The 13,189-nt window shown below is 30.3% G+C and overlaps 1 protein-coding gene across 1 annotated transcript in view; it reads left to right on the top strand.

Moving 5' to 3' along the window:
* LOC127731080 (formin-like protein 3) overlaps window positions 1-12,910 on the top strand; it is an 85,109-nt gene extending 72,199 nt beyond the window's left edge. The window contains exons 29-33 of the mRNA XM_052239941.1: window positions 510-611; window positions 1,057-1,158; window positions 4,522-4,560; window positions 5,181-5,286; window positions 7,330-12,910. Of these exons, the coding sequence (XP_052095901.1) occupies window positions 510-611; window positions 1,057-1,158; window positions 4,522-4,560; window positions 5,181-5,286; window positions 7,330-7,433 (453 nt within the window). The 3' untranslated portion in view covers window positions 7,434-12,910. The remainder of the gene's footprint in view (window positions 1-509; window positions 612-1,056; window positions 1,159-4,521; window positions 4,561-5,180; window positions 5,287-7,329) is intronic.
* Window positions 12,911-13,189: the final 279 nt, after the last annotated feature.

The raw sequence follows: 13,189 nt of genomic DNA, 5'->3' as shown, positions 1-13,189 counted from the left end.
TTTGACATTATTTTGTTACTTACGATCAGAGATGATTTCATCAGGATATTGTGTTTTATTTGACACTAATTATTTTGTTACTTACGATCAGAGATGATTTCCTCAGGATATTGTGTTTTATTTGACATTATTTTGTTACTTACGATCAGAGATGATTTCATCAGGATATTGTGTTTTATTTGACACTAATTATTTTGTTACTTACGATCAGAGATGATTTGATCAGGATATTGTGTTTTATTTGACACTAATTATTTTGTTACTTACGATCAGAGATGATTTCCTCAGGATATTGTGTTTTATTTGACACTAATTATTTTGTTACTTACGATCAGAGATGATTTGATCAGGATATTGTGTTTTATTTGACATTATTTTGTTACTTACGGTCAGAGATGATTTCATCAGGATATTGTGTTTTATTTGACATTATTTTGTTACTTACGATCAGAGATGATTTGATCAGGATATTGTGTTTTATTTGACACTAATTATTTTATTACTTACAGGATGCCTATCACCGGGTTGTAGAGTACTTCGGTGAGAATCCTAGAACCGTCGCTCCAAACACTTTCTTCTCACAGTTTGTCAGATTTGTCAATTCGTTTAAGGTAATTTATGCTTCCTTCATTTATTATTCAGTGGCATCAGAATATAATGTTCTAAACTATTGAGATAAAGCTGAGTAACAGTTACTTGGCTTTAATTTTTTTTTGTTCATGCAAATACATATTGATTACAGATGGGTTTTATACAACTTGATTGTAAACATAATATATGTAAGACAGATAAAATAACTGCTGCTTTGAAGCTAGAGACTGACATTGTAGCAAATACCACAGCTCAGTCTTGATCAGATAATTGAGTTGATTTCAGTCAAAACCTCAAAGTATCCTTGTTTTGTTTTATACTGGTAACCACATCTAATTTCAGGTTTCTTTTGCCAATGCATCAATTTTTTTCACTTATACATTACGGTAATAAGGTGATATGGAAAATATTAGCAAGATAAAAAACAATGTTGAAGTTACTAATAATTCCATTTACCATTAACAGGCAGCTTTAGTAGAGTTGGATAAAAGAAGGAAAATGGAACATGCAGCACTGGAACCTCCTGTTCCAAATAAAGATAAACGTAAAGACAAGAAACAAGTTCAGGTAACTAATTTAATCCTACAGTTATTTAGTCATGATAGTATTTTGTTTCAGAAGTATTTAATTTTGAGGTCTGTTGACAAAATGTTTTATATATATATATATATATATATATACAAGTAAGTCTAAATTGAAAACAACGTTCAAACCTATGATTGCGTTGGATAAAAACCGCAATTTTTATACGTGTGCATGCAAAACAAATTTCTTGGTAGAGGGGTCTAAATACAGCACAAACAACATTTTCCAAACGACCAAAAAAGTGAAAAAGTATATTTTAACAAAATGCATTTGACTAACAGGTCGAACATTTGACTAACAGGTCGAACAACAAATGTTCTTAAACCCTGCTGACTGCCATTGGTGATTGCCAAAAAAACGGATCACTGATGTAATAAATGGATCTTAATTATATATATATATCTGTGATTTATTTTCTATGTAACATGATTTAGATCTATTTTATTTATTTCCCAAAAACATTTTACTGGCATTTTAATACAAATTTAGCAGTAACATATGAATATAAGAATAAGGAGATGTGGTATGATTGCTCAATGAGACCAAAGGACAAAGATATGAATATTCATATTTTTTTTTTATTATTTTATGGAAATTGTTCAAAACTGGAGAAAGGAGTAGGTGCGGTAAGGGACGATTTTGGCCTCAAATTTCATCTGATGAAAGATTTTGGTCACTTTTTAAACACTTAAGTGTCTACTTCAGTCGATTCAATTAGTTTATTGGACAGATTTGAACTGATTTTATCATCAAAGACGCTCAGATTCAAGCTTAAATGTGAAAAATCTATCAAATATGCCATAATATGTCACTTTTCAGATGGTTTTTGTCAAAAATGAAAGTGGCCGCATCCGTGTTCACTCTCAACCTTTATATATGTTATGTATTATCATCAAATACAACTTGCATTTAAATATTAAGAATGAACACAAAATCCATTTAAGACGGAAACCGTCTAAAATTTAACTCAAATGCTAAAATTGTGAAGATTTCAGTGATTTAGCATGAATTAATGATGCTACTACCCGATATATATGCATTGTATTGTCAAAAACTGCCCATATTTATGTAGCAGAAGTAATCTACTTTCCAAAAAATAGCTAAAAGTTTACATTTTAACAATTTTGTAAAACTGCTATATTTTGGGGCCAAAAAGGGGTCTTACTGGACCTACTCCTTTTAAAAATGTAACCTATTTCAGAAAATTCTAGAAATTAGAAAGTTACAAAATAATAGCCAAAATGGAATATCATATTAGTAGTGTATCAATCTTATGTTTAGAACACAAGTTTTTTTTTCAATTAATAATGGCAAGAAAAATGAAAGGATTTGACCTTACCTGATAGTAGACTTACAATGTAATTTTTATGTATTGCCTAAGTTTTTAAGATCTTTCATCTTGAAACTAACAGGTGTATTATCCTTATTGGAAAAGAGAGGTGGAACTTCTTTCATGGAGTTAATTTTATCTTTTCAAATCAAAACAAAAATTTACCATCTATAAAAAAAGATTGTATTATTTTGTAGAATTACAAGCATTTGGACCCACCGGTATATTATATGATTATAGAGTGGTCTTAACTGTTATGTCTACTAACTCATTTTACATTGCAGAATTTATATAAAAATTAGAGACTTATTGTATATTTTTTTCATTTTCAAGAGCATTATCTATCTGATAAAATGTTTGTTTTGGGATATTTTTATGCAAAAACTAATCAACAGTAAATTAATTGTTCTTGAAAATGACAAAGAAACAAGATGATGCAGACAGAGTGAATGAAATTTTCTGATATTTGATATACTTGGCAGTTGTGACAGCTGTAAGATATATAAGCTAGTTGCAGTGTCATATATTTAATATGTTTTGTTTATATTGTTGGCTTATACATATTAATTTGCTTCAGCTCTTAAAACGACCTGTAAGTCTGAATTCATCAAGAAAATTATTTTCATATTGTGGTTGCTTCAGTTTCATGAAATGCTTACTGGGATTTTACTATTCTACAATAATAAAAAAATGGATGCTTAAACATACAACATCCCTCCCTACTGGAATGCATGCAATTGGAATAGTTTCCTAATACTCTCCAGTTACAACCAGAGCATTGTGTGATCATGATAAATTATGACTTACCTCCCTTGTTTTAAGAAAAATGAATGTCATATAGTATGATTAAATAATGTAACTCCTGTATATAAATGTTCTTTTTTGTAACAAATAAACATTTAAAATACAAATGTTTATAAACAGTATCTGGGAACATTGCATATATAAATGGAAAACAAAATTTTTGGATTGAGAAAATAAACTGTGACTGGCACTGATTAAAACATACATTAGATGCAGATTTATGTGTAGTCACGCAGCCTTGTTATGTTGACACTGTATCAGCTGCATGAACTGTGTAGTAACAAAATATCTCAGGATTCATGAAATAGAACCTCAAAGAGTAGAATCTTTTAAAATTTCCCAGTTAGGTTGTTATCTATGGTTTTTAGTGTATAATTAAAAAAGGATAAGGATTTCCCACCATGTGAAATTATATGCTTGCTTTAAACTGATATAACAGTCGCTATGCGTGGCACATGTTGGATTTTTTAAACATGTATTGAATAAGAAGATGATGATGATGATGGATAGCTGTAAGACATCCAGTGGCTAGTTAAATGTATATTCAGGACAAGAACATGTTAACTATATATCAACACCACAAGCCAAAAATTTAACGTGCTACTTAACAAGACAACAGTCCACAGGAATACACATCTCCCTACCCAGACACAGTATTCTGACTCTTGGGCTGACCAGTTTTTGCTCTAACTCCTAAATGCTGCATGCTTAGCAGAGAAGCAGGAAATACCAATTTTCAAGTATTTAATTTTGACTTGGCTGGGGATCGAACCAAAATCCTTCTGCACTTAAGGCAAGAATACTACCACGAGACAACAGAGGTGGTTTTGAATAAAAGAAATGTACATAGTGATTACAATGCTATCTCCTCTGGTTTGATGGATGATTGATTAATGTCTAATGGCAAGTTAAATGCATATTCAGGACATGTTTTAGAAATATTTTCTAGTAAATAGTGGCATTGACCCTATCATGGTAAATAGTGGCATTGACCCTATCATGGTAAATAGTGGCATTTACCCTATCATGGTAAATAGTGGCATTGACCCTATCATGGTAAATAGTGGCATTGACCCTATCATGGTAAATAGTGGCATTAGCCCTATCATGGTAAATAGTGGCATTAGCCCTATCATGGTAAGAATTCCCAGGTTAAATTGAATATTATTGTGTAATCAGGTCACATGAATATATTTGATCTCCTTTTTAAGCATGAAGAGGAGAATGGGATACTAGTTGTACCTGTAAAGGTATAGATCACATGTTGTACAGATGTTGTTTGGTGCTTTTCTAATTTTTATTTCAGTTGTACATATGTTTTATCATTTTAAAGTTTACAAGTTTCATTTGAATTGATAGACATGCTCTTTAACTGGAATGATGATTTATTTCATGAAAAATGTTTATTTAATTAAGAATATTTGAATTTGTAAGACTAAAAATATTAAATGTTCTAAAAATCACTTTTATTTAGCTATGGTGTTCATCTCATTCATGTGACAGAGCTTACCTTTTTTTCCTTCTTTTTTTTTCGCTTTATTTTTCTATTTCAACTTATTTATATTCTTTTAGTGTTTTTAACCAATTATTATAAAATTTCCTCAATAATTTTATTATTATTTGAGGTAAATTATATTCTTAACTGCTTAATGTTTTTCACATTGCTTTTAAACAATCTAATAGATTTTCTTTTTTTTTTTAATAATGTATGGAAAATACCTGTACATTAACAATTACTTTTTCTTAAATTATGAAATCATCCAATTCCCTTGAGTTGAATATCAATAACCAGAACATGTAAATAATAATAATCTTGTAATAAACTGTCTTCATAACTATAACTTATATGTTGGTATTATTTTCTGTTTAGGATGCTGTTGTCAATGAATTAAAGAACAGAACTAAACACATCAAGGAAAAGAAATTATTAAATAAAGATGAAGTGTATCATGGTGCTTTAGAAGATATACTTCTAGGTTTGTTTTTCCCATTTAAAGTAAAGAAAAAAAACAAATATATAAGTAAGGTTTCACAAGTCAAATGTATATTTGATAATAGTATAGAAATATATATGTAATAAAAAAGAGATGTGGGTTATACATCAGTGAGACAGTAACCTCACAACACCAAAATACACCTGAAAGTCAATATTAAGTCCAATACAATATTTCTAGTCCTTGTCTCAAAGGATTTCAAAGTTGTGTATCAATACCAAATTCCCCTAAATGACAAAAACAATGAAATATATTAATCACAGGCAAACAACAAATGGTACATACCAAAACAACTGTCTAAAACATCAAAGACTGTTGATAGTTACTGATAGTACTTCACATACTGCTATGAAATCATGCTATCCTGTTCTCTAATATAAGTTATATCTAAAAAGAAATAAAAACAATAAGAAGGATTTTATAGCTATGTTAAAGGCAATGTTTGACTGATATTTTTTTATGCCACCGCCGTAGCGGAGGGGGCATTAAGTTTTACCCTTGTCCGTCTGTACGTACGTACATCCCAAAATTGGTTTCCGTTCTCTAACTGGAGTTTGCCTCAACCAAATGTTATGAAACTTATACACAATGCTTTTTACCACAAAACACAGATCAAGTTTGAATTTTGGTGGCGTCACTTTAACCGTTCTAGTGTTATGCCCCTTTATAAATGGAAAAATTGTAAAATTTTTAGTTTCTGTTCTCTAACATAAGTTTGCCTCAACCAAATGTTATGAAACTTATACACAATGCTTATTACCACAAAACACAGATGAAGTTTGAATTTTGGTGGCGTCACTTTAACCGTTCTAGTGTTATGCCCCTTTATAAATGGAAAAATTGCAAAATTTTTAGTTTCTGTTCTCTAACTTAAGTTTGCCTAAACCAAATGTTATGAAGCTTATACACAATGCTTATTATCACAAAATACAGATCAAGATTGAATTTTGGTAGCGTCACTCTAACCGTTCTAGAGTTATGCCCCTTTATAAATGGAAAAATTACGAAATTTTTAGTTTCCGTTCTCTAACTTAAGTTTGCCTGAACCAAATGTTATGAAACTTATGCAGAATGATTATTACCACAAAACACAGATCAAGTTTGAATTTTGGTGGTGTCACTTTAACTGTTTTAGAGTTATGCCCCTTTATAAATGGAAAAATTGCAAACTTTTTAGTTTCTGTTCTCGAACTTGAGTTTGCCTCAACCAAATGTTATGAAACTTATACACAATACTTATTACCACAAAACACAGATCAAGTTTGAATTTTGGTGGCGTCACTTTAACCGTTCTAGAGTTATGCCCCTTTTTAAATGGAAAAATTGCAAAATTTTTAGTTTCTGTTCTCTAACTTAAGTTTGCCTCAACCAAATGTTATGAAACTTATACACTATGCTTATTACCACAAAATACAGATCAAGATTGAATTTTGGTGGGGTCACTTTAACCATTCACAAGTTATGCCCCTTTATAAATGGAAAACAATGCAAAATTTTTTAGTTTCCGTTCTTTAACTTAAGTTACCTCAACCAAATGTTATGAAACTTATACACAATGCTTTTTACCACAAAATACAGATCAAGTTGAATTTCGGTTGAGTCACTTTAATCATTATCGAGTTATGCCCCTTTAAAAATCGAAAAGTTTTTCCCAACCAAACATTATGAGACCTATACACAAAACTTATTACCATAAAACTCAGATTAAGTACAAATTTGGGTAGCGTCACTTTTATCGTTCTTGAGGTATGTCCCTTTATAATGTTGTATGCAAGCGGGGGCATCATCTGTGTCCATGGGGACACATTCTCCATTTATTTATCATATGTTACTAAGTTTTAAAAGAACATCCCAAAACCAACCAAATTATAAACCATGTAAACTTCTGTATAATGTTTAAATGATATTTCTGTGTACTCAAAGCATGACTCAGTTCTAGAGCATATTTATAATATTTACATCTTTAATATTTGACTTTGGGTTGTAAAGCATGTATAGTTTATATTTGTATTTTCTAATTGTTAGATTTGAAGAATGAACCATATAGGAGAGCTGATGGAGTAAGACGAAGTCAAAGGAGAAGAAATGAAGGACTTATGACAACATCAATGGGAAATGACATTTTCTGAAGAGTTATCTCCCTTTGCTAGGGATAAATTATAGATATATGTATATACATACATAGCACTGGATATAGCTCTTATAGCTCTCTTTGTTTCAGTAAGAAGGCAAATAGATGGAGTATAATGTCCAGCATATTTCTCTCTAGGTCTAAGTATAATGTCCAGCATATTTCTCTCTAGGTCTATACACAAAACCTACTTTATATTTGGAAAATAAAAACTTTTTTCCAAAACAGGGTATGGAGAAAAATTTGACTGTACAAAGTGGTATTAAACTAGCTACAAAGGAGGTAGAGGGTAACATGAAAAATGTTAGTTTTCTTTAAAGAATCTCTCAGCTTTAAGAAAACTTTTAAATGTTAGAATGACAACAATTACTGTAACAATTTTTGCCTTTTTTTTCGCTTTTTTAGTAGTCAAAAATTGGAAAGCAGTACAATGTAGTTATATCTCTGTTCAAGTCATAATAAAGATGTTCTAGAATCTCAGATGGTACTTGCCAAACAAAATTGCATTTAATTAAAATGTAATCTCTAAACATTAATATTTAATCTTTAGAAACTCTTTGATACTGTTATTTTTTAAACCCAAATTTGCTAGATGAAAACATTCTCTTGGTATGCCCTTGGATTATATACATGTTTGCTCTGTTTTAAGGGAAATAATCCATTCCATACTATGTGATTATTGGATTGTTGTATAGCTATTTAAAGTATGCTTCTGTTCAAGTTCACAAATTATCAAAGTTGGTGCTCTCTTGTTCAAGTTTAAAATGAAGGATTATGGTTTTCAAACAGCAAATTAAAGTATAATAAAAACAGTTTATTTTAATTGAAATAAACCATACAGATTTTTTAATTACATTGAGGTGCTTTTGATTGTTAAGCAAGACGGTGTAAAAGTTTTTATATTCCATTATATTTGCTTAATATAAATAAGTTGTACAAAGAACATCAGTGTTTTAAGTTTAATAACTCTAATCATGTTTATACATTTAAAAGAAAAAGACTATTTTACAGATAAGTTCCTGTGTTTCCAATGATAGATCTATATTTGTAAATAATGTTTTACCTATTGATATGAATGAATGTGGCGTGAATGAAAAAAATATTTATTTCACAGTCATCTTGTGCAATTTTATAAGTTTTTAATGTTTTACACATCTTCGTTATAAATCATTGTCATTTATATATGATTGGTGCAATTGTTTACATATATCATTTCAAAAATTGTCATCAAGGTATAACTGTTTCAGAAAACTATAGGCCAGTTGAAAAATGTCAACATTTTATCAAGTTCAGTTTCATAGGTAGCGAAACATGGTTGAAGTCTCTTGTTGGAAAAAGTAATCATATATTGTGTTTCGATATCTTGTAAATTATTATGTGTTTCGATCAGACAGAAGAAAATGAATTACAACTGATTTCCCTAATAGGGTAGCTAAGTGATTGCTTGTTGTGAAAATAATTTGTGATGAATTGTACAATACTATAAGAAATAGATAATATACTGTATAAAAATGTGGAAATTGATAGCATCATCAATAATCTATTTTAAAGTATGCTTTTCCTACTGTTGAGGTCTGTTGGTGATCCTTATATATAGTTATCTATTTTAATATTGAGAACTTCAAAAGTTGGACGGCATAGAGCTAATTTTAATGAGTCTAAATAAATAAAGAAATCCTCAGAGATTGTGAAAAGTTGTTTTTTAAATACTTTACTCCTCAATCATTTAGAAGGCAGAAATAATTGTTGATATCTCTGAACAAATATAAAACATGATAGTATTACCTGGAAAAAAACTCCTTTAGATAATTATCATTATAGGCTTATACTTTTTTGGCAATGATAATTTCAATAAAATGATATTATTGTATTAGGAAGTTGGAGTATTGACTTTCTGCCAGAGTATGTTTTGAAAATAGGAAAGATTTAAAAATGGAAAGTTAGAGATGACTCTCCAAAAGAGGTCAACAGGATTTCACAAGTTTAGTCTTCCCTGAAGCTCATAGCAATAGTTCAAATAATAACTTGCTGCACTGTATTGTAACTTTGTAATTATCACTAGAATTTTACTTGTAGTTGAGAGCTAAAACCTGGGAAATAATTTCATTGTTAAATGGTAACATCACAAATTGAATTGCTCTTTTTTTATGTATGATAAATGTATTATGTTAATGTGTTTGATAATAATTAGAGTTCTTTTTATTTTGATAATAAATCAAACATGAATATTACATGCCAGTTGGTGCTCTTCAGATAATTATATTAAAACCATTCTTTTATCTTAAACTTATACCAGAAATTGTTCTGTGGTGCTGAGAATCCCATAAATGTAAGAAATTGATTCAGCTAAATACTTCAAATTTTCACAGAAAAAATTACCTCAGATTTTCATTACAAGCAAACACAATTTGGTCTAATGATCTTTTTGAGCTTTGAAATCATTATTGGCTACTCCAGGGTTTTATATATAAAATATGACAGTTCTCTGGCCAACCTTTAACTACTGAGCTTTAAGGAGCAATACATAGTGCTTTGATGTCCAGTAAAATTTGTTAAACTACGCAATAATTATTTTCCTATGCATTTGTATATTTCTTTGTACTGCCAGCATTGTTACTATCATTTATTTAGACTCTGTTAAACATTCCTGGTTTGCATTGCCTGTATGTACCAAGTCCTAAAGCACAACAGATATCTAGTTATTTTTCAGTTTTATTTGCTTCAAAAGCTAAAGCCTTTTGCAAGAGATGAATGAAATATCCTAAGAAAGAAAATGTTCATGTGATCTAAATCAAAAATTTTAATTTTTTCATTTTCAATTTACTTTCGAAAAACCATTTTTTAGAAAAGATTTTGAAAGAATACAGAAATTTCATATAGTCATTTGTAAAACTGAATTCTGAAGTGATCTGCCAATAAAGTGATTGTATGTCTCTACATTGATTTTAAGATACTTGGATATGTTAAAAACTCAATCCTTTCATAGTAGTTGTTGGATTTTTATACGACCGCAAATATTTTTTTGCGCCATATAATGCTATCATGTCGTCGTCTGCGTCGTCCGAAGACGCATTTAGTTTCCGGACAATAACTTTAGTTTAAGTGAATGGATCTCTATGAAATTTTACCATAAGGTTCAATACTACAAAAGGAAGGTTGGGATTGATTTTGGGGGTTATGGCACCAACAGTTAAGGAATTAGGGGCCAAAAATAAGCATTTTTGTAACTTCCAGACAATAACTTGTGTGTTAGTGTATGGATCTCTTTGACATTGTACCACAAGGTTCCATATCACAAAGGGAATGCTGGGATTGTTTTTGGTGGTAATTGCCTCAAAAGGGACAAAAAACAAGCATTTTTCTAGTTTCATGGCAATAACTTTTGTATAAGTGTATGGATCTTTCTGAAATTGTACTACAAGGTTCCATATCACAAAGGGAAAGCTGGAATTGAGTTTGGGGGTAATTGCCCAAAACATTTAGGAATAAGGGGCCAAAAACAAGCATTTTTCTAGTTTCCAGACAATAACTTGTGTTCAAGTGTATGGATCTCTCTGAAATTGTACTGCAAGGTACCATACCACAAAGGGAAGGCTGGGATTGAGTTTGGGGGTAATTGCCTCAAAATTTTAGGAATTAGGGGCCAAAAAGGGGCAAAAAACAAGCATTTCTCTAGTTTCAGGGCAATAACTTGTGTGTAAGTGTATGGATCTTTATAAATTTGTACTACAAGGTTCCATATCACAAAGGGAAAGCTGGGTTTGAGTTTGGGGGTAATTGCCCTAAACATTTAGGAATTTGGGGCCAAAAAGGGGCCAAAAAACAAGCATTTTTTACAGTTTCCAGACAATAACTTGTGTTCAAGTGTATGGATCTCTCTGAAATTGTACTGCAAGGTACACTACCACAAAGGGAAGGCTGGGATTGAGTTTGGGGGTGATGAATCATAAGGGGGTTCAAAAAATTGGGGGGGGGAATTTTTTTTCCTTTTTTTTTTCTTTAAAATTTTCCATTTTAATTTGCTTATTTTTGATTTATATATAAAAGCAAATAACAATGATATGGTTTGATTTCATCAAAAATTGAAATATTGGGGTTCTTTGATATGCTGAATCTAACCGTGTATTTAGATTCTTAATAATTGGTCCCATTTTCAAATTGGTCTACATTAAGGTCCAAAGGGTCCAAAATTAAACTTAGTTTGATTTTAACAAAAATTGAATTCTTGGGGTTCTTTGATATGCTAAATCTTACCGTGTATGTATTTAGATTTTGGATATTGGACCATAATAGGTAAGTTAAAAATTTTTAAGTTCTTAGACCACATTCATTCTGTGTCAGAAACCTATGCTGTGTCAAATATTTAATCACAATCCAAATTCAGAGCTGTATCAAGCTTGAATGTTGTGTCCATAATTGCCCCAACTGTTCAGGGTTCGACCTCTGCGGTCGTATCAAGCTGCGCCCAGTTGAGCATTTTATTTTATTCTGAACTGACAAACAAATATATTGTCATGTGTTACAAGAAGTGATATAGGTCAGACAGACACAATTACAGCAATATATAAATTAGAATAAATACAATGTTCTGGAATAAGGACAACAATTGTATTTAAATTTTTTCAAGGTAAATCTAAGAACTAACTGTCACAAATATCAATTATTAATTTTTATTTTAGTACAACATTTTATTCATGGTTTACCTTCGGAAGTACACAAATATCTCAATACCTCCTAACAAAGTGAAGTTTTATTTTAATTTTTATTTAGCTTGAATGCTGCAGGTGACTGTGTGCCAAAGTTTGCAATGCCTGGATGAATATTGGGACTTTATTATTTTAATATAATTCTTCGAGCAGTAAAACTGCAGTTATTTAACCCCAATTACTCCTACAGTGTTTATATTATTTATTGAATGTAGAATATATGAATTAGATATTACAAAGACAAGTCTTGTGTATTTATAAGATCTATTTTAGTGTTTCCATGGAAGTATGTTTGTTTATGGTTATTTTTGTAGATTTATTTTTGGCCTCCTGTACTTTACTAACTCTGCTTACTTAAAATTAAACTACCCATTAGTTCTAGTCAAATTTAGATATTGAATTTATTTTAAAATTAATTTTCTCTTTTGCACTTGATGAGAATTTAAGAGATATAAATTATGACTGTAATTATATATGGTCAGTCTGTTTAAAAATAAATTATGACTGTAATTATATATGGTCAGTCTGTTTAAAAATAAATAATAAGAAACAGTGAAGGTCTATTTATTCACTGTTTGTCAGAAGATGTTGTGATACAAAGTATAGCAATTTGTCAAATCATACCATACATTTTCCTCGCATCATTTTAGTACGACATTTATTTGTATATTTGTCATGGCAAAGATTTATGATGTTTTTAAAACATACATTGTACTGTCATAAGAACATGCCTTAATTTGTACAATAAACATAAAAAATACAAAGTAAACATTATTTTCTTTTTACTTATGGATTTCAAGTTTTGAATATACAGGAAATACTTGAAGCTGGATTTCAATTTCTGAATTTACAGGAAATACTTGTAGCTGGAATTCAAGTTCTGAACATACAGGAAATACTTACAGATGGATGTCAAGCCCTATCAATTAATCTGTTTTAAACCTTCATGGCATGTGAGCTGTTGTCGTCACTGAATAAGCACCTGTCCCTCTATTACCTTACAAATGCCCGAGGCCATGTGTGTGCCTTCCCTCAATACCCCTCTTTA

This window comes from Mytilus californianus, unplaced genomic scaffold (assembly GCF_021869535.1).
Source record: "Mytilus californianus isolate M0D057914Y unplaced genomic scaffold, xbMytCali1.0.p SCAF_2, whole genome shotgun sequence".
Lineage (NCBI taxonomy): Eukaryota > Metazoa > Mollusca > Bivalvia > Mytilida > Mytilidae > Mytilus > Mytilus californianus.
The sequence above is the reverse complement of the archived record's forward strand: the minus strand, read 5'-3'. Positions and strand labels throughout refer to the sequence as shown.